Source organism: Cheilinus undulatus, linkage group 23, assembly GCF_018320785.1.
Source record: "Cheilinus undulatus linkage group 23, ASM1832078v1, whole genome shotgun sequence".
Classification (NCBI taxonomy): domain Eukaryota; kingdom Metazoa; phylum Chordata; class Actinopteri; order Labriformes; family Labridae; genus Cheilinus; species Cheilinus undulatus.
Genome location: NC_054887.1, coordinates 22,775,032 through 22,797,737, shown reverse-complemented (window position 1 = coordinate 22,797,737; position 22,706 = coordinate 22,775,032). Strand labels below are relative to the sequence as shown.

At 39.5% G+C, this 22,706-nt stretch overlaps 1 protein-coding gene across 1 annotated transcript in view; it reads left to right on the top strand.

The window, feature by feature from the left end:
- The window catches only part of snd1 (staphylococcal nuclease and tudor domain containing 1), a 284,136-nt gene that overhangs the window by 233,396 nt on the left and 28,034 nt on the right, over nt 1-22,706 (top strand). Inside the window, exons 19-21 of the mRNA XM_041780449.1 lie at nt 8,730-8,853; nt 10,322-10,391; nt 14,562-14,675. Coding sequence (XP_041636383.1) covers nt 8,730-8,853; nt 10,322-10,391; nt 14,562-14,675 — 308 coding nt within the window. The remainder of the gene's footprint in view (nt 1-8,729; nt 8,854-10,321; nt 10,392-14,561; nt 14,676-22,706) is intronic.

Genomic DNA, 22,706 nt, shown 5'->3' with positions numbered 1-22,706 from the left:
CAGCATGTAATTATATATGATTTACAAACAGCTGCAGCCATAATGGTGTATAAACAAATTACAGAATGAGAGATAGAAAAAAAACAACAGTGGAATAAAGAGATGAAGACAGAGAGAAATTGGCCAGCATCAGACACAGTCAGTGGTTTGGCTGTTTTTTGGATCATCGCTTTGGCTCCCCCGTTAACACAAAATGAGCACTCACGCTCGACATGGTTTAGCCCTTCTGCACGCAGATATTTAGTTGTCTTTATGCCAGCATTAAATAGGAATTTGCTTTTGTAATGCAGAGTCTCCTGGCTGCACTTTCTTCCTAATGTTCACATTCACTCAGAATTTCACTGGGATACTGCATAAGACTACTCAATTGACCCCAGAGGGCCTAGATTTTCTCTCTGTGCTCGCCTGCAGAATGTAAAGCTCATTTTTGCCATCATGATTCCAGACAGAGTAATGTCTTTTATAGCCGCCATCCATGTTCAATTCCAAAAGCCTGCTTTTCCCGTTGTGATATGCATATTTACACAAATAATTTTCCAACCATGCTTCTGTAGATGAGCACTCACCTGGACATAAACCTGCAAGGCTGCTGATAAAACCATAACCCCAAATCCAGTTCACCTTTGTCCAAGAAGCCAACACAGCAAATTGGTGCTGTAAATCCCAACAGCGGATAATGATAATGCAGGAGGCACAGTGCATACTAAATCAAACACACCTTGCAAATGTAGACATGGACATTATGAAATGCTTAGAAAAGAATGAAACTGACAGCTTGTTGCTAGAAATGTATATGAAAAATGAGTGGTTTTAACCTCTAATACTGATAATCCTCAAGGTTTCACAAAGCTGTACGTCTGCTATAAATATTAAGCAGCGGTTGAGTTACCTAAAATTAAACATGGGAAGTCTTTTTATCAGGTAATGATAGAAAGCTGAGGTACAACTGGAGAGAGGAAAAAACAGGCTGGTAATCATGCCAGTGGATGGACATAGATTTATGGTTAAAGTGTGACTGGACTTGACTTGGAAGTAATGGGAGTGAGTCTATGGGTCACAGCAGATCATAAATCAGCTTGTTAAAATTGGTGATCCATAACACTGCACTGTCAGTGCCCTGTGACTGCATAACCCCAAACAGATCCTGTATAGAGTTTATAGAGCTTCCCAACCACAAAGAAACCCTTCAAGTATTGTAGGAAATTAATGGGGTTTGATTCTATTAAATCAACTCCTAACAAGAAAGGACAAAACAAACTGTAATTGTTAGTTTCATTTGTATTACAAAATCATCAGATCCAGTAAATATAAATCCATCAGGTGGCAAAAGTTAAATACTTGACAAAGCCAAATAATGTAGACCAGTACATTTTGTGAGACTGAACATGTTAGATGTAGAGTTGTTCAGATGTGGATTTTAGAGTCATTTTTGATTCCTAAAGCCAGATGTACACTGTGATTTCAGCCAATTTAGACACAAATTTTTAGTTGCACTTAGAAGTTGGGTTGACTTAACTACAGACCACCTCTGATGGCCACTCTCACAGACTGTTCATCTGAGACACTGTCATTTTCAGAGGAGAGGTGCTGTAATTTGTTGGTACAAAGTATTTCCAATTTTAGATTTTTTTAAAAAGTTATATTCATAAAATAACCCCACTTTAAACATTACAGACTGAGAAACATTCCATATAAAACAGAAAATGATAAGAGATCTAATCTGGGATTTAATTATGTATAGACACATTTTAGAAGTAGATACATGTACAGAGGCTTGCTTTAGCTCCATTAGCTTTAGCTGGGGCTAGCATAGCTAGCTAAGTAATCAGCTTTACTACATAAGCAAAAGTAGCTAAGTTAGTATTAGCGACGTGAGAAAATGCAGTAAACATAGCTACATAGCTTACAGAATTGATCTTTGGCTACATTAGCTACATAATCGACATAGCTTATACAGCTTATGGAGTTAAATAAGCTAGGCTGGCTGCAGACAAGCTTTTTTCCAGTAAGCAGACTGTTCATTCTCCTTTATCCAACATTTTGTAATCAGGTTTTGCAGGTCATGTTTTTAACTTTTAACTTTTGGTATCCTAACCCTTACCTTAACTCTTAACCTAACCTTTAATGGAAGTTTAATCCGATTTTATTTAGAACGTTTCAACATGTATTTCTGTTCTGACTGAGACAGTGTCTCAGATGAACGGTCTGTGAGAGTGGCTATCAGACATGTGCACTCTGTAGCCAGACCCCTTCCACTTTCAACCATATTGTGCGCCATTTATCATTCAATCCAAAGCCAACCACGGCCTGACGAGCTGCTCCCGTCTGGTTGGATGGATTTCTGGTGTGTTTTAAATTTTGGTCCTATGACTGTTTCCACAGAGGCGCAGAGCCACGAGCACAATCCCCAACTTTGGGGCATTTTTCCTTTTTTGAACCCCCTAGACTGCCTTATATACTAGAGAAGCTTATATTCTGGATTTTAATGGTATGTAAATTTGCTGTAACACTGAACCGAAATTCAATGTCCATTTGATCATGCCAGAGGTCATTACACAAAATTCACCAAAACTTACAGGCAAATGTAACAAAAACGACAGGCAGGTAACGAGGTTGGAAAAAGTGGTCAAAACATGAATAGGAAATATGAGGGATTGCTCTGACAAGAAAGACTGTCAGGGAATGAAAGGACTGGGAAGACTAAATACTCTGGTGAAGGGGAGACAGTGAGACACAGGTGAAACACATGCGGTAATCAGCGGCATGGGAGTCAGGAAGGGAGGGGCAGGAGGGAGTGCTCTGGAAAGAGACAAAGTTAGTCTACAAAATAAAACAGGAAACACAAGACAACATAAGAATGGACTAAATATGAAAGAATATCAAGTTAAGTCATAGACAAGACACATGCATGACTTTAATCCCCCCCCCCCCCCTCTAACACCTGAATAGTTGGGATTTGTCCCTCATTAAGGTAAGACTCAAATTAAGATTTGAATGTGCTAGAACATATTGTACCTCCTTGTAATAGCTCTTTGCATTGTGCTGTTTCATGAGTGTAATTAAAGGCTAGTAGCATGCTGGCATCGTTAGCAGACCATCTGATTTGGTAGTGAGAGATTTTTCTTCTGCATAGCAGAGATTTGACAATCATATTAGCTCATCATCAGAGATCCAGTGCCCCATTTTCAATGCTGCATGTGAAAATTTCCTCTCCTGTTTAATGTATTCAGATAAAATCTCACTTAACCATTTACATGAATGAAGCATTCTTAATTAGGTTGGGCTGAGTGGCTCCATCCATTAAGGCGTCATGTATGTGAACATATATATAGCAGGTAGAAGCCTCTTACAGCTAATGTGTCATTTACTCTATTCTCTCTGGGCCCAAAGTGGAACATGGCCCAGGAAGCTGAAATAAATAAATAAATAAATGTGTGTGTAAAACGTACACACAGAAACGCACACGGGTACACTGTGAAAGGGAAGGAAAGCACACACTGACTTTTTTTAATTAGATTAATAAATCAAAGAGGTGGCTGCCTGTGACTGCTGTAGCCCGACGTTATTCCAGTAAGTCTGCATCAAGCCACTGTAGCACAGCCGGAGCGTAATGATGTAACCACACTTTTTCTGTTTGTGTGTTTCAGATTCAGAAAGCAATTCATTTGACATGTTTTCCAAAAACTGCTTTCTCTACAAAACTTTGAAGACGTATCTCTATGTGTGTATTTATACTCCCATTCCAGTCCCTGCATTCATCAGCATTTGGTGTAGCAGTGGGTGGCCAACGATCTGTTTGGACATGCCGCCATTACCCCTTCCAACCTGTCCCCCTCCACAATCAAACCAAGCTCCAAGCTTTTCCCTCATCATACTCGCTGCTGCTGTTTCTCTTAAAAGTTTGACATCATGCTAATGAAGGTTGTGTCTGCTGTTGGTTGGCAGCTGCTCTGCTGTCTCCTCACAGTCTGAGAGCAGCATCATTATTTATATTAACTTGTTCTCCAGCAGTATAAATAACATTAGGTGTTAATGACAACTCACCACAGCCGTATAGGAGGGAGGAGAGGTGTAGTGCTGCTCTGCCTGCTTGCAAGCTGTTTGATAGTACAGAAAACATGCATAGTAAGCAGAATGTAATCACTTTACACAGAGGCTGCATTTATGTGCAGACAAGAAAAGCAGGTTAGGAGGAGGAATCAGAATGTGTTCACCTGGTTATTGAAAATCCAAGTCTGCTCTCAAACATTTCTCCTGAGACTTGTTTTAACCAAAGGCAAACCTGTTTAAAGTGTAGTATTGAAACATGAAACTGCTGCTTGAGGATTTTTTCCTCTCTTTTAAACATTTACACCAAAAGGAAAGCCAAAAGTGAAAGGACAGACTTTTAAGTGTTTCATTTCTTTTCACACATGCATTCTAGAAATCATTCACCAATCATCTGTAAAAATGGTATAATTTAGATCATTTTATGTTGGTGCCATATGACAAGTTGGACTATTTGTGGATATAAATCTCATGTTCTGCTGTCTAAATGTTCATACTTTCCCCCATCACACAGAATCAAATATAAATTTATATTATTTGCAACAATTTCCTCTACTTCTTGGACAGGTTTCTTTCACATTTCTTGGTAAAATGTTGAGTATGTCCATCACATACATTTTCATGTCTATATCCATTCAGTTTGTTTTGACTCACTTTTTTGAAGTCTCCTTTGAACTTGATTGTTTTGAACACTAAATGTCTTTTCAACTGTCTTCTCTGCAGTTGCTTTCTCTGCCTCAGTTATTCTTTCAAAACATGCAGAAACATATTTTCAAAGCCCGTTTAAGAGTCTACAGCATTCATGCAGTAAAGGAATTTGTCTTTTCTAAAGGGACGCCCTTTTTGATAACTGGACTTTGAACTAAATATTTTGGATTCTTGTTTATTTCGGGTAGAAAAATCTGGTCACTGCATAAAGCTTGCAGTTTAAAGTCCATCTTGGTTTCTTTCTAACAGAAGCCTGCCCTACACTAAAGGATTTTTTATGTTGAAAATGTAAGACCCCCCAAACATGACCCCCCCTTGCAGGCTACTACAGTAAGACGCTTCATCTATTAGAACAGAAATGCGTGCTAAAACTTTCAAAATAAGATCAGATTAAACTTCTGGTTAGGGTAATAGTGAGGGTTAAGCTCAGAATACTAAAAGTCAAAAGTCAGAAACATGATCTGCAAAGCCTCCCTGCAAAAGCCAACTAAACAGTCTGCTTGCAGGAGAATAGATTCTCCTCTGTGAAAACACTCTAAGGCTGGCCACACACTAGACTATATTTAAATCTGAAACTATTTTAAAGGCGTGGGAGACCACAGACATAAGGACTATTTCAAACGATTTTTCATCTTTTATCCTCTGAACGCACACACTAGACCACTCAGCCAGACTGCCAGACACTGTCAAACACATGTGTTTAATAGTTACGATTTGGAGTAGTACAACAAACGTGTTGACACCACACATGAGGATTCTTCATGCAAATAAATTTTTGTCACAGGCTCCACTCGGGATACGGCCCTACGATCATCTAGGGATGCAAATTTTGATTCAAATTGGGCTTAAAATCTAGTGTGTGGCCAGCCTAACGCAGCCTAAGTAGCTAGGGCTAAAGCTAACAAAGCTACTGTAGATACATGGATATTGTCATTACATAACAAACAGCTAAATCTAAAGCTAACAAACCATGAAGGTATCGTAGCTCCGTAACTAACGTAGCTAAAGCTAAAGCAAACAAATGTTATGTTAGGTTATTCAACAGTTGCCAAAGCTAGACCCGTTTTTTTAAAGTAGTTATGCAAATTGTGGCTTGCTTTAGCTTCGTTAGCTTTAGCAAAAGGTAATGTAGCTACATTGGCTTACGTAGTAACTTTTACTACTTAGCTAATGAAGCTACGGTAGATATGTAGCAAGTAACTACCAGATTAGTCTACAGCTAATTAACCTATAGGTATCATAGCTCAATAACTAATGTAGCTAAAGGTAACAGATTAGATTATGCACATTTGCTAAAGCTTGACCTGTTTTCAAAATAGTTATGCAAATAGTGGATGGTTTTAGCTAAAGCTAATGTAGCTACATTAGCTCACATTGTAATGCTAACTACGTAGCTAGCAAAGCTATTTTAGCTAAGGCTAAAGCTAATGAAGCTAATGTGAGCCAGCATTCGCGTTACTACTGTTAAACAGGTCTATACCTAATTTTATCCTATATTAGACGGCAGACTTTTTTTCCGTGTTATCGATGAATTGAAGATATAGATATAGATATAGATGATATAGATATAGATATAGATAAAGTTCCCCAGACTATAAAGTGTGAAAACTACCTATGTCTTTAAAAACCATAAACACGTTATAGTGGCTCTGCCATGGCGTCCATTGTGACAGGAAACAGACTATTGAAACTATGAAAATGTTGAATTTCTCCGGCTTGGAAAACTGTCACTAACATTTGTGGTGAAGTTATTACTCAACTGAAATAAATATTTGACATAGGAGTATTATTTTCACCATCAATAAAGCATTTTAGAGCAAAAAAGCTACATTTTTGCCTGTAAGTGCTTTTGTCACTACAGGTGCGGGGTACAGTACACCACAGACTATCAGATTCCATTTACAAACAACTACTATTCTAAGAGTGCATGCTCAGCCATCCAAGGGGTTCTTTGACACAACAGGATATCAAATTGTAAATACTCAGCATGCTTAATGTTTACAGTTTAAAATTAGTGCAGTCCAAAGCAGATTGGATCACCTTACACCAAAGGAAAATCTGATGAGATAATCTTAAGAAACATCAGGACTGTTTACTTGTGTCAGATGGGGCCCCAAATTGGCCAGATTATCTTGCAGTGTTTGCCCTGCTTTAATCGTGTATTTGTCTCTGTACTCTGTCCTGTTGCACGTGTGTGGTTACAGATGCCCCATTCTCAGTACTCTGGTGTTACAAGGTGTTAAATCAGTGAAAGTGGCCTTTAAAAAACAGCATGGGTTTCCATGTGGGCTACTTAACTAAACCTGCTGCTTCCATTGCTTCCCTACACTTCACACATGCAGATCTAGACACACGCACACTTGGCCCTAAACAAACAGACAGTATACATTACACAAACATCCGTGAGTGTCTCTTTTGGAGGTGCGTGTACTTGATGGCACTTATATTCAGCTCCCCAACTGCATCTGATTGGTGAGAATAAGGCTGCCACTTAGCACAGTTATTAAATCCATGCAGCACAGACTCACCATCTGATTTCTGTAACTCCTACCATATTGGCAGCCACACTCTCGCCTTGAATCTATCGTAATAGGTCTGCCGCACATGACATAATGGCTTGATAGGCCATGAAGGCTCAGTGAAAGAGCTGGCTCACTTTACTCAAAGCTCTGTTTCTCTAACAGGGTCAGTTAGAATTAGCTGCATGGAGCTGATGAGCTAACAGCTAGGAAAACATAATCTTTCCTTTTGAGAGCTTTTGGTTTCACTCTCTCGAGGGCAGGAGGGGTTAACATGGAGTTTGTTGATGTAAGCCATGAGTATAGAGGAAGTGTAGATGTAGTTCACTCACCCTGACAATTTTAGGTCGAGTTTGTTTGAGAGGCTTTGTGCTCCACCAAAAAAGATGGAGGTATTTGTTGGTATGAACCAAGGTTTTAATTAACTTCCTCACTGCAGTGATGCAATTCAGCTGGAACCAAGGTGTTTTATACTAAACCCTGCTGTGGAATCAATAATGTAATCTCATTTTTTATGACAAAAGGAAGAAAATGATTGCGAGAGGCACTTCAAACACGCAAACAACCTTTTGAAAAATTTTTAGTCTGTGACTGTGCATAAGTTTCATCAGAATTGATTTCTTTTTTGTACTGGGATTATTTAGAAGGTTCACAGGGGTGAAATAGTAGGGTGGCAATTTCCTGTTCATGCATTAGAACCTGTTAATAACGCCCAAATCACAGCAGCTTCTGAATAAAAGAATTAAATAGAATTTCTGAATAGTTTTAGAAAACGCCTAAAAGTGTTCAGATGCTTTGTCTGAAGCTAGAACTTTTTTTTTTTTTTTGGAAAATTTCTAGGAAATTAAAGCAACCTTATGAACTTCTAATCTTCTCCATGTTAAAGTAGTACTTTCAGTGTCACTGAGATAATTAAATAACTTTTAACACAGAGGATGTCAACCCCATATCCAGTATGCTCTGGCCAACTTCTTTTGAGCAGGTACTTTGGCAGCAGGCTGCCACTCTCTCTCTCGAAGTTTGTATGACTTTAGGACACGAGTTAACAGATGAAGCCATCAGTTTCCATCAGTCTTCAGCTGTTTGATGCAATGGCTGAGAGAGAACAGCCTGCCCTTTCAGCAATGACCTTCTGTGGCTTACCCTCTTAGTGGAGGATGACAAGGATTGTCCTTTTGGACATTTTTCAAATCAGCAGTCTTCCCCATGATTGCAGTTGTGTGTTGAACCAGAGTAATAGATTGAAGTCTTTGTCAACAAATGCAAATCTCTCTGTGTGTTTTATAACAATAAAGTTGCCTCACAGACCTTCAGTGATTGTCACAGCACACCCAACCAACTTCTTAATGTTTGAAACAGACATCAGTCCAGTGGCAAGGAGTAGAAAGGACCTAAAGTGATGTCGTAAAAATAAAATGGTAATGGTATGTTTCTGCTTGTTTGTGTCTTTGTCAGGAGGCCAGTTGGAGAGTCTGATGGAGACCATGAGAGCAGAGATCGCTGCCCAGCCACCAGTGGAAGGATCCTACTCTCCACGCCGTGGGGACTACTGCATAGCCAAGTTTGCTGATGGAGAATGGTAAGCAAACAAAAGCATCTTTCCTCTGCTTTTGCGAATTTATAATTGCTTTAACAAAATCAACAACCAAGACATTTATCACCACATTTATCAGCTACGTTTCTCTGAGACACATAGGATGACATTTTTCCCTCTTAAGATTACCTGACATTTAATTTTTGCATCTGTTTAAACGTGTGCTGCATTAACTGCAGACACCCACAGGCTGTAATTAGCTCTCTGCCAGTGCTTTTGGCCCTTTAAATCAGCAGTGGCTTGACAGTAACAAACACACACTTCCTCTAGTCTCCTCACCGGATGTAGGAAGTTTACAGATGGTCATGGGGACAGATAAAAGTCACAGTGATGGAGGGAGGGAGGGAGAGGGAGCGTGTCAAGAAGGTGATGGTGAGAAAAGATTAGGAGGCTGATTAGAAAACCAAATGTTCCCCCATCACAGGTGCTCTTCTTTCTTTCTTTCCTGCACCTTTTCTGGAAAAATCAACTAGAAAACAGCCTTTTTAAGATGCAGATGTTTGAGATTTTTGTCCTTTTCTTGAGTATTCTACCAGCTAATTATGTTCATGTTCGCATTGTTCTGTGTCTGTATCTTTGTACCCTGTGATGCATGTGAAATGTCGGCTTGCTTCATTAAGGGGCTAATCAGGAATTCTTCTCCTTTCAAGGCCTTCCCGAGCGAGAGTAAACATGAAGCAAAAATCTTTGTTCATCAATCACCCACACTTTGTCTCTCACTTTCTCATCTCTGCCTTTAGTGCTTCTCTTTTTGTCCTTTTGTTAATCACTTATTTTGGGTTTTAACTTTGTTCTCATGTCTCTGTGCCTGCGTGTGTCTGTAATTATTCGGCTTCCTCCTGCTGCCCTTGGTTCTCAGCCAATTTAACGCTCCGTTCTCTGAGTCAGACAAGCGATGGTCAGATGAGGAGACTTTCTGAGGGAGACATGCTCCTCTGATGCCTTTATGTTTTCGCTGGTGGGATTTTAACAGACACTTGAATAAATCTGTCACTGATCTGTTTTGTCCTTGTGTTATTAAGTTTATTTTCAGTCTAATTCAGCTGCCAAATGTGCTGGAAAATCAAACCTCGCAAAGTAAAACTGCTGCGTTTCTGGTTAGCACTAATGCGCTAAAGTTGTTAGCTACAAGGCAAAAATTGGTTTAAATTCTGTCTCTTATTGCGAGGAGGCCTCGGTGCAATTTACCCTCTCCTGTCATGGTTTATCCTCACCCCCCCCACCCTGGAATTCTCAATCCCCTTAACCCCCCAGCCTGCTCATCGTCTCCTCTCTCCTCTCCCCCGATCACAACAGACAGATCCTCCAACACCTTCTCCCCAGGGAAATAAGCGTGGAATCATTTACTCATCTTCTTTCCCTCTTGTGCCCTCTGTCTTCATCTCTCTTTCCCCTCTCTCTCTCCTCCTCTCTGGCTGTGTCTCTCTCTCAATTATCCTTTTTGCTGCTGCAGGTACAGAGCTCGAGTGGAAAAAGTTGAATCGCCAGCAAAGGTTCATGTCTTCTACATCGACTATGGCAATGTGAGTAACTTTGTGACCCTGGGTTTGTGCTGAATGTTGCATTGTCATCATTAAAATGTAATGCTATTGTTTGGAGGCTCAGGAAGCACAAACATTAGTCATGTTTTGTTTTGGCCAAACCCACAGCCGCAGGGAAACTAACGCCTGAAAAGGGATTTCTTCTCTATCTCTTGCATTTATTCAGACACCAGTTGTTTGCTTATTTCTGCATTCCAAGCAGAATAGCATCCTTTATGTATCCTTCAAGCTCAAGTCTTTAGAACAAATATGATGCCAGCTTGTTTGTTTTCCCTTTATTGTTCACGACTTAAGCAAAGAGTGCATCTGAGTGTATCATTTGATTGCTTTCTATATCAGAGACAAAAGCAGAACTCCCCGTCTCTCTGGATTTTTCTCAGATGACAAAGGCACTACATCCTTTTAAGTGCGATATATAGTGTATTTATGTCCACGTGCGTACACACGCTTGCATCACCAAGTTGCTCATGCAGCCAACCCCACGCCTGCGGGAGATTTCCCATGATGCAGTGTAGCAGCACAGTGTGTGACTGACCTCACAGTAAGGGGACAACTCGAGGTTTGGCTGGCAGACACGATGTGCCCTGGCATGTTGCTGAAAGTGTGATTCTCCGAGGCCAACCTGGCTCGCAGAGAAAAAAATCAAGCTGATATCCACCTCATACTCTTTAGTTTTGCGTCATCTGAGGTTGGGTCACTCTGGCCACTCTGTGTCATGTTAGGCCATAATAAAGCCACCTGTCTCAGGTACACGTCTCTGTGAGTTATTATATGATCATTAGCAAACACAGCAGAGCACTCTTTGTCTTTTTTTTTTAAAGCCTACATTTACTGTGCTGTCAAAATCTAATATGGCGTTGATAAATCTCAACCATAACCTTATTCATAATAAATGTTCAAGGTATTCTCTGTCTAGACTGAACAGTCCAATGAACACATTAACCTAAGATATGAGGGTCATTAAATTAACTCCCCCACTCCTAACGGCTGTTTTTGTCTGACTTTCCATCAGTGAAATCTCGCTCTAGGCAGCTTGTGCCAATCACTGATTATTCACATTGGCTTATACTTGACAGGGTTTTACCAGTTGTATCACTTTATTGCTTCACATCAGAGAGTGGAGTACATATTTAATGGCATTACAGTTGGATTTTTTTCCAACTTTGGGAACCAAGCCATAATAAATCAATGAAATTCTAACTTCCCCTCCTAAAACACTTAAACATTGTGTAAAATGTTAATAAAACTAGAATGTGATGATTTGAAACCTTATAATCAGGGCTTAAAATGTATAAACTACAAAAAAAAAAAGAAAATTTAAAAGCTCAATGCCTTTTGTGAACCACAGGTTTGACAACAAGTTTCTTTTCATCCATTGTTGTCATTATTTCATACACATTGAAAAAGCCATACTAGCACCAAATGAATGGATGTTTGGGAGCCGGAATGACCATTTCCCATTACTGAGATGAAGCAAAAAACCCAGATCTCTAAACAGAGACCAGAATTAGTTAAACTCCCTATCTTTGCACTTGTCTGAACATGTAAATATAGGGAGTTTAAAACAAATAACTTGCTCAGCATGCACATGTTATTGTGTGTATGCAAGTGCCCCCAAGACGTGAGAGGGGAGGGTCTGCCTTCTTCCACAACCAGCATTTCAGACAGTTGTCAGAAAACATGGCTGAGCTTTAGTTCATTGAGAGGATTGCTGCTTTGTATCTGCTGTGACAAAGTCACAGACCAAAGTCTTCAAAACTTACCAGGCAATCAGACCTCCTCACTTACTTTCCTCTAAGCGAGCTCCTTTTTATTCCTCTGCTGGTAGAAGTGGCATGATGTGTCGTATAGCTCGGGGCAGCCACAGACAGATACCACAAGTTTCTCCTCCATTTTCTGGTCAAATGAACCTCCTCCCCCCAGTGTTAATTTTGACAGCTATTTTTAAATTTAGTCTTAGTCTTTTGATCACGTCTTTTAGTTTTAGTCACATTTTACTCATTTCTACCTTTTAAGTTTTATTCTAATTTTAGTCATCGAAAATTCAAAAACATTTAAGTCTAGTTTTAGTCCATAAAAAGCCCTCACACTTTAGTCTTTAATTTTAGTCCAATCATTTATTTTCTTGCCCAAATCTGGTACCAAGTCATGGTAGTGTGTTCTATGCACTCTGCCAAACCTTGGATCCTTGTTTTCTACAGCAGAGAGGCAGAAGGGATACAGATGTATTGTTTTTTGAAAGATGTACTCACAGTGGAGAAATTTAATGGATTTTTAATGTCCGACAAAAACTAAATTACATTTTAGTCTAGTGTTAGTCATCTTGACGTAAATTAAACTTACTTTTTGTAAGTTTTAGTCATCAAAAATCTGTCTTAGGCTAGTTTTTGTCATGGGAAAAAAGGCTGTCAATGAACATTTTGAGTCATAGTTTTAGTCGACAAAATTAACACTCCTCCCCCCAGGCTGGTCCTTGGGGTATCTTTCAGTGATGTATGTGAAATATGTCACATGGGGATCTCCATGCGGATTGGCCATAGCAGTGTGAGTAATTTTCTTGAGTTCAATTTCAACTCTCCAGAATAAGAGAATTAAGCAAACAACATGATCGCGTCACAAATTCATGCAAATGACTTACTCAATTTGACGGCGTTTGCGCCATCTGAGGGGAATATGCATCTACTCACTTCTTTACATTTAATTAACTCCCACAAATGATTTTACTCATGCCTGGTGTGAACACATTAGGCACAGTCTTTTAAAGAGTGATGTAATCCTCCCTATTAATTCTTCGGAAAGACTTTTTTTATAACCCAATCATTTCACAAACTTTTTCGACAGTCAATCTGATGAATTGATATTTTCCACTAAGTGAAAAAGAAATAAAATTCTAAAAGAAAGCAGTCTTTTGTTGGCACTGCACTAACTATTTTAACAATGCTGCTGGCATGAAATTTAATGCAGGCATTTAATTTACCAAAAACAATGACATTTCTCAGTTTTAACATGTTGCTTTATCTAATTAGACACATGGTTTCAGTGTTTTGGAAGTCATCACATTCTGGCTGAATTAATATTTTACACAATGTCCAACATATTTTAGGAAATGGGGTTGTATAATAAACAAGAGAGGACAATATGTGTATGCCTGTGAGCACTAGAGAGAAACAAAAACCTACTGTATTTTGACAGCTGTGCTGTAAAACCATAAAAACAACAGAAGAGATGTTTTTGTCGTCTAAACATTCAGCTAAATTCAACAAATGTGATGCCTGTAAACATGTGACTTTTAAACCTGAGTAGCTGTCATGTTTTCGTTCTCCTTTGAATGAATGGTAGTACTGCCATAATTATGTTCATCCCACACTGTCAAGTTTTGTTTCCTTAAATTTTAACATTCTTCTGATTTAGTGTTATTTACTAATCCAGCATGAGTCTGCTGACTTTAATCTCAGCGCCTATTGTTGCTTCTCCTCTTAGCTCGTAGCAGAGCTGCAGAGCAGATGGAGCTTAGTGAAAGTGACTCAGTACCGCTGCAGAAAACAGCTGTGAAAGGATCGGGAAGGTGACACACACTCACATGCAGCCCTTAAGTTCTAAACCGGCATCTGTCAGTCTATCACAGTAGTAAAGCATCATAGAGTGACAGAAGGATTTCAGAATTGAATCAGAACTCGGGGAAGATGAAAAAACCCATAAGAAGATGCAGGATGAATGTAGAGCTGGAACGTCCTTCACATGAAGAGGTGTTTGATTTTTTTTAGTTCCAGAAAACAGACTTTCATGACAGGATTTCCAGCACCTTGTCATGTTTGTTTTATGTGTCTATCACGTCTTAGAATGAGCCAAGCGTTTCTCCTTAAATCTATGAAGTCTTCTTATAAGGTATTGAAACAGGAGATGGATGGCTGCCATGTTTTCTAAGAGAAAAACAGTTTGTTATTGAGTTCCAATTTAAACTTTAAAACTTCTGAATCATTTCTCACATGTAAATATTTCTGCCACCTAACCCAAGTGTTTGGACTGGGCGTAGGTAAAGAGAAGCGAATGCTGCTGTGTCTGTGTATAATTACATTGATGAAAAACCATCAAGGCTGCCAAAGAAAATAAGTTCCATATTTTGATTTCTGTCCTCAATCTTCCTCCCCTCAGAGAGAAGTCGTATCGTCCACTCGTCTGGCTGTCATCCCCCCTGCCTTCAGCACCCGGACCCTGCCAGCACAGGCCACCGAGTACGCCTTCGCCTTCATCCAGATCCCACAGGACGTAAGTGCAGAGCCGAGATATGTGTCGCAGACGAGAGCCTCAAAATTAACTTTGAGATATCAACTTATTCACTCACACTTTTCTGCCAGCTTCTTAAAGTCGACTTTTCTGGCAGAACTTAAAAAGTGTTAGGGTGTCACTTGTGGCACAAGGTGATAAAGTCTGCATCTGACAGACAGGGTCGAGTTCTCATCACATTTTCACCATACATTATGTATGTTAGACAGCACTGACAAACTTGAAGCCATTGAATTACATGGTAGGAGAGTAAGAGAATCTCTGACAGCGGCAGGGAGATATTAATGTTTACTGATAATGTTTACTACCACACATCCTACATTTAATCACAAAACCATCCAGGTGCTTTATGTGTTTATGTCAGTGCATAGCAATGTCCCTCTGATAGCCAAGCAGCAGTTAGTGTTTTCTTCTCCAGCAGCCTTAATCTTCTTGTTTACATCAGAGTGTGTTTACTCAACCTGCAATGACCATTTGTGTGTGCATGTGTGTGTGTGAGTGACAACACTGTTTTGTGTATGTCAGAGGGGTCAGCTCACTGGTAGCATCCTGAGCTGGCAACATCCTGAAGAGTCTGTGCAGGGAAAAACATGTTTTCATTTGCTGTGTGGATGACTGGCAGAGTGCTAAGCCCACTCTTTAATAATAAACCTGTTTGTCTGGAGTTTATTAGAACCATTAGCTTAAATACTTTGACATATACAGATAAAAAGTATTAGTGAGTTGAGCTAGTGAGTTATAGTGAGTTGTTTGTTCTTTTTGCTGCATAACAGCCTGCAGTCATTTGTTGTAGTTTTCAACAACACACGTCTTCTGAGACATCCCAATCCATTCTTCTTTGGCCAATCTCGCAAGCTCCTCCAGATTGGATGGTCCTCTGGCATAGACCTTGGTTTTCAGATCACCCCATAGATTTTCAGTGGTATTCAAGTCAGGGCTTTGTACAGGCCTTACAATAATGTTTACTTCGGTCTTTTTGAGGTGTTTCTTCCCCAGGAGTGACATATGTTTTGGGTCATTGCTGTTATGGAAGACAAAGCGATGACCCAGATAGAGTCTTGCTGCTGGCTGCTAAAGGTTTTCAGTCAAAATCTGCACATATCATCAGAATTCCTTCCATCTTTACAAGATTCCCAGTTCCAGAGGCACTGAAGCATCCTCACAGCATAAAAACTCCCACCGGTGTTTTTCACTGCGAGGACAGTGTTCTTTTAGTTCCTCTCCCTTCTTTGTCTAAACAAAAGCAACGTCAAGAGCTCTAGTTTGGTTTCATCTGACCAAAGGACATGCTTCCAGTATGCATAATCCTTCTCCATGCTGTCATTACCATACTTTAGTCTGGCTTGAAGATGTATCTCTCTTCTGCAGGGTGGAGTTTTCATACTGGGGGATTATTATCACTGTATAATCACAATTTAAGTTGTGCTTGTTGTAGAAAAGACACTTGGTATTATCAGAGATCTTCCACCTACAAGCAAAAAGGTTCAAACTGTCTCCCTGTGTGAAAATTTCCACTGCGTTCAAGAAAATCCACAATGTGTGGTTTCTGTGCAGCTCTTTCTGGTACCATCTGTTTCCTCCATGTGGACTTTGAACACTACTAGGTAAGCTCGTTGATCTTGCAGCCTACAGTTACATACAATGCGTACTTCCCAACTTATGAAGTATGGACCCACAGCCTGCCTCCTCTGGTTACATGTTGACTTTAATTAAGGATTCTTTTTAACCAAACCAGCACTCTAATCATGACCCATTGAGGGAGAGAAGATGTTAAACAAGAAGTGCCGCCAGCCTGCTCTGTGTGGCTTTGCATCAGAGCCATAGACTGTAAACCCCAGCATGCTTCAAACTGGCCTCTGACAGGAATTTTCAGTTGTGTCAGGTTGTATGAAGTGGGTGATAGAGGTGTATTCGTTGCATCAGTGTACATGACGCATCCCACTTTTCATCCATTCATCCATCCATCCATCTTCCTCCACTTATCTGGGATCCCACTTTTCATATTTAAAAAATCAAGTGGTATAAACGCTTCAAAGATTGTGCAATAGCACCATAGTAGTGGCACTCCTGTATTACCTTACCTCTCGTATTCTCTCTCATACTGTAGTTTATGCAGATAGGTGCTGCAAACAGGTGCATCTCGAAATATTCGGATTTCATGTAAAATATGTTTCTAGAGACAACTCATACAAACTGAGATATTACAAGACTTGTTTGTTGCAATCTTGATGATTAAATAAAAATGCACTATATCAAAACATCAAAGTATTGGTTCAAAAAAGGATTTTTTTTATACAGAAAGGTTGACCTTCTGGAAAATTATGCTCATTAATGCATTTAGTACTTGATTTGAGCTTCTTTTAACCAAATTACTGCATCGATGCAACGTGGCATGGAGCCAATCAGTCTGTGGCACTGCTGGGGTGCTCTGATAGCAGTCTTCAGCTTGTCTGTATTGCTGAGTCTGGTGTCTCTCATCTTCCTTTTGACATTTCCTCAGAGATTCTCTACAGGGTTCAGGTCAGACAAGTTGGCTGGCCAGTCTTGCACAGTAGTACCACAGTCAGCGAACCAGTTTCTGGTAGTTTTGGCTTCACTGTGGGCAGGTGCCAAGTCAAAATCCGAATCTCCATAAATTTCTCAGACGGAAGCATGAAGTGCTCAAGAATCCTCTGGTAGATAGCTGATGGCGTTGACTCAGGACTTGCTAAATCCCAGTTGACTGACAGCAGCAGATGACATAGCACCTTAAACCATTACAGACTATAGAAACTAAATGCTGGATTCCAAGTACCTTGGATTCTTTGCCTCTGATCTTCCTCCAGACTCTGGGGCCTTTATTTCATCTGAAAACAGAACTTTGGAACACTGTGCAACACTTGTAGCCTATTTCTTGGACTTGTTTGTGTGGTGACTCTTGATCCACTGACTCTAGCCTCAGTCCTTATGAAACACCTCTAAGTTCTTGGGTCAGCTTTGTTTGGCAATCATCCATGTGGCTTGTGCTCTTTTTCTTCCCTTCCAGTCAACTTTCCATGAATATGCTTTGATGCTGCCTCTGAGAACAGCCTGCCCTTTCAGCAGTGACCTTCTGTGGCTTACCCTCCATATGGAGGATGACAGTGATTGTCTCCTGTACATCTGCAAGTCAGCTGTCATCCCCAGGATTGTGGTTGTGTGTACTGAACCAGAGTGAGAGAATAAGGGCTCAGGAAACCTTTTGAGATTGTAGATTCATCAAGATTCAAACAAAAAAGTATTGAAATGTTTCACTTTGAATGAGATAGATTTGTAATATATGGAAATTTAACTTTGTGAAGTAAATCACAGGAGAAAATTTAACTATAATGCAGTATTTTAATTTTATGAGAAGCACCTATTGGTAACATGTAAAATACGTAGTTTTGATTTACATTGAGCTTTAATTTAAAGGAGTAGTTCAGCTTTAAACTGAGGGCGCTATATTGTTTGTGTGTCTGTGAGCTGTGTCCATGTGTGTGAGAGAGCTGGTAGTGCCTGAATGCATGCTGTCACCTGTCTGATGAGTCAGTGTCTCCTGAAGGATGAAGTGGCCCATCTGTTGATCCAACCCAGGGGACAGAGGCATCACCTACACTTTACAGCCCCCACCACATACACACACACACAAAGCTTTTTTTGCGGAAGCTGACATGCACCTCCCACCTCTCCCTCTCTGTCACTCTACATCTGCCTCACCCCTCTCCCTCTTCTCTCTGTTTTCTCGTAGTTTTCTTTCATGTGTTTCCCTTCTGCTTTATCTGGAGCTTTTTTTTTTCTCCCTCTCCTGCTGACAGCGTGATGCCCCACTTGTTCTGCGCCTTTTGCTGCAGCACACAGGAAGAGGTTGTTGCCTTTGTCTGGCAGCCTGTCACCTGATGCCCTGCACCAAAGGTCTCTAACTTCACAAGTAAAAACCGCTTCAGTCTTGACTCAAAATCCTGCCAGTGGGGCATGATCACGCTGCTGCTTTCCAGTGTAGCTTCCATAAATGTTACATGAAGCAACAAGATCTTCAAGATAAGTTTCACTCTCACTGTTTTTGTAGAAGAACTCTCTCCTGCCTGACAAAGTAGGTGACACAAGGCAAATGTTACCTCCACGACACCTGCAGCAGTTGCCTTTATCAAAGCAAAAACTGCTTCTACATTTTTAGCACAATTTAATCCAGTTTTATCACAGATGTAGTGAACTCTCAGCCGCCTGTACTCAGTGCACACTGCTACCCCTCCATTCTACCTTCTCAGCCAATTAAAGAGAGTAGTTTATGCCAAGACTGCGCTCATAAAAAAGACGAACAAGAAAATAAATTCTCAAAGATAATACTCACAGCCAGTCCTTAATGGCTGTGGTTTATGGAAAACTGACAATGGAAAGTTTGCTGAAGTTAAGAAATATTAACACACAATGTCTCTCTATCATAATAGGAAAAAAATCTCACAGCAGCTAAAGGTTGCTTGTTAATTTTTGATTGAAGTAAAGGTTACTGAATAATGCTGATAGTAACCTGTTGACACTGTAACATCTACCATACCCTTCATTTTCATAATGATATAAAGCCATTCTCACATTATCAACAGTTTTTCATCAGGGCTGACACTCTCCAGTCAGTTGGTCAATTAGTTGGTGGATGAGCTTTGGCCTGACCAAAATGCCATCGGTCAGACAATCGCACAGTAATTTCAGGGAGCTGACTGGCCTTGAGCAATGATTTGGTAAGAGGATACTTTATTGTTAAACATGCTATTTGACTAAAATCCCTTTAGTTTGGAAACAGCCCCAGCACTGAGCATTTCGTTCCACTATGGACAAAATTGTTTGGCCACACCTGTTAATTATTGATTTCAGGTGTTTCCCTCATAAAAAAGCGCCTAGTCATGCAGTCTCCATTTGCAAACTTCAAGCGTGGCACTGTGGTGGATGCCACTTTTGCAATAAGACTGTTCCTGAAATTTCATCCTTGTTGGATATTTCAAAGTCAACTGTAAGTGGTATTAGTGGTTAAGGAACAACAGCAACTCAGCCACAAATCAGGGTCAATGACTGCTAAGGCGCATGGTGTGTAAAAGTTGCCAACACTGCTGATTCCATAGCTGAAGAATTCAAACTTTGAGTGGCATTAATGTAAGCACAAAAACAGTGTGCATTTCCATGGCCGTGGAGCTGCATGCAAGCCTCACGTCACCAAGTCCAGTGCCAAGCATCAGATGGAGCAGTGTTAAGCACGCCGACACTGGACTGTGGAGTGATGAATCACTCTTCTCTGTTTAACATTTGGATGGGTGAGTTTGGGTTTGGCTGATACCGGGAGAACATTACCTGTCTGACTGCATTGTGCCAACTGTGAAGTTTGGATGAGGAAGGATGATGGTATGGGGCTGTTTCTTAGGGTGTTTTTTTTTTTAGGCCCCTTATCTCCAGTGAAGGCCAATCTTAATCCTTCCGCATACCAAGTCATTTTGGACAATGCTATGCTTCCAACTTTATGGCAACAGTTTGTGGTACGCCCTTTTCTAATCCAACATGACTGTGACCCAGTGCACAAATCAAGGACTATGAAGACATGGTTTAATGATGTCAATGTGGAAGAACTGGACTGACCCACACAGAGCCCTTACCTCAACCTCATCAAGAACCTTGGGGATGAACTGGAATGGAGTTTAGCCAGGTCTTTTTGTCCAGCATCAGTGCCAGACCTCATAAATGCGCAACAGAATGAATGTGCACAATTTCCCATAAAAACACTCAAAAATCTTGTGGAGAGCCTTCCAAGAAGAGTGCAAGCTTTGTCCATATAGTGTATTAATAAGCATGTGTTGAGCTGCCTGTCTTAATGTTTTACTTAACTAATATCACATTAAAAGGACAAAATAGAAGAAATGATGACTGTAATTGGGTCTATAATCAGTTCAAATCTTAATTTTTCTTTCAGTGCTTATATTTGGGAAATGTGCTAACTGGACTTAAAAAACAGGACAAGTACTTATTGCAAATACTACGAGCTGGTAGTAGAAAGGCAATTACTGGGAAATGGTTAAATAAGGAACCTCCAACGATCACTGAATGGAAGAAAATAATTCAGGACATTTATAAAATGGAACAACTGACATTTACTCTGCGGTATGCTACCAAAAAAGGGGAAAAACTGGAAATCATACTGTAACCTGAAGTGATGTCTTTGTCCTTTGTGAAATTTGTTCTGGAATAACACTCAGGAGACTTTTGAGCTCAAGGGACATTATTTGACTTGTAAAAGGAGACTAAGGAAATACTGTCTTGTGCACCTTGTTGTAACCTTATTGTACATTTTTATTTATGTTTTATTTTATTTTATATGTAGTTTAAGCTCAGTATTATGGGCTGTTATGTGATGACCCTATCTGTTTACTGTTCCCCATGTTTTTGTTTAAAAAAACATCAAATATGTAAAAATAAATTTAAAATAACAAAATAAATATTTTTTTTATTTAAAAAATCACAAAATAGAGACAAATTCTTATATGACAGGGAAAAAACAATTCAATTCCATTCAACAACTTTATTTATCCCTCAAGGGGCAATTGGTTCAGAGCAGCTTGTACGTTAAAACAGAGATAAAAAACACAGTGACAAAGACAGCAACAGTAAGTGTAAGCTAAAATACACAATAAGACCTAAAAAAAAAAAAGAATACTGATGTAACTTAGGCTTTAAAGGGACTTGCAGGGTAAAATACTGAAAGAGATAGACATAAGATCCTAGGGAGCATTTAATAATTTGATTGCTCACAGAATAAATGATTTTAAATGGCAGTTCTACACACAGGTTAAACATAACGACGTCCTGATGGCAATAGAGAAAATTCACTGATAAGTACATGAACAGGAGAAGCCATAATACACTCAGCCTTATGAAGGATCTGCTGGTTACAAAAGGAATTTAAATCTCTCTGTTTAACACCAATGATTTTAGAACAGACTTTAACAAGACTGTTCAGACTGTTTCTGTCCTTCACTGAAAATATTTGTATGCCCTTACAGTCTCAACTTTTTAATTATGAATGGTGCACTCCTCAAGGCTTTCTCTCTGACGTCTTAAGTCAAAGATAAGCTCATTAGTTTTGGAAACATTTAAATCTAAAAAGTCCACATCACACCAGGAAATAAAATCAGGTAGAGCCTTTCCATGATCTGACACTGGACCTTGAAGGAGGGACAGCAGAGCTGTGTCATCAGAAAATTTCATACAGTGATCATACAGTGTTATAAAGAGGAAGTCGTTGTGCCTCTGTTAATTCTTGATCATAAGTAAACCATGTGTGCATGTCAAAAACAAAACTTTGGGCAAATTAGCAGCGGTCCAAAAAATTAAAAGAAAAAACTGCAAATTTGCACAGCAAAAACAAGTAAATGGTGTGAAAGTTAGTATTGACTTGCTACAGGCGTGAAAAGAACTAATGACAGATTTGGGTCAGATTTATGAAATATCCTGTTGTTTTATTGCTTATTTTAAATGGGTTTGTGATGATTATATATTACAAATATATATATATAAAATAAACATTGATACGTTACCAGTAAAAATCAAATTATATGGATCCCTTTTTTTAATACCATGGCAGCAACTATCGAAGCCCTGTGCCATAAAATTTGGTAAATCCTTTCTTTTAATCACCAGAAACTGCAGGTGAACTCCTGGACGCTGATGACATTTCACAAATAATTTGCAGCTTTTCAGTACCAACCACACTAATGTTTTTGTCATGTATTCATGCTGTTTGCTTAAAAGCAAGATAAACAGAACTTTAATTCTCAAAGGATTTAAAAAAAAAAAAATCAGTACTTGCCAATTAATGAATCTGAGTAGACCACAGCGACTTTTGTTTCAAAGGATTATACAAATCTTTTTTAAAAGCTCAGAACTTTTCTTTGTAACACTTTGTATATAAAATATTGAAGTATCACAAATTTTACCAGGACTTTTTTTTTTTCATAAAGTCAGACCTTGTATGGTGGC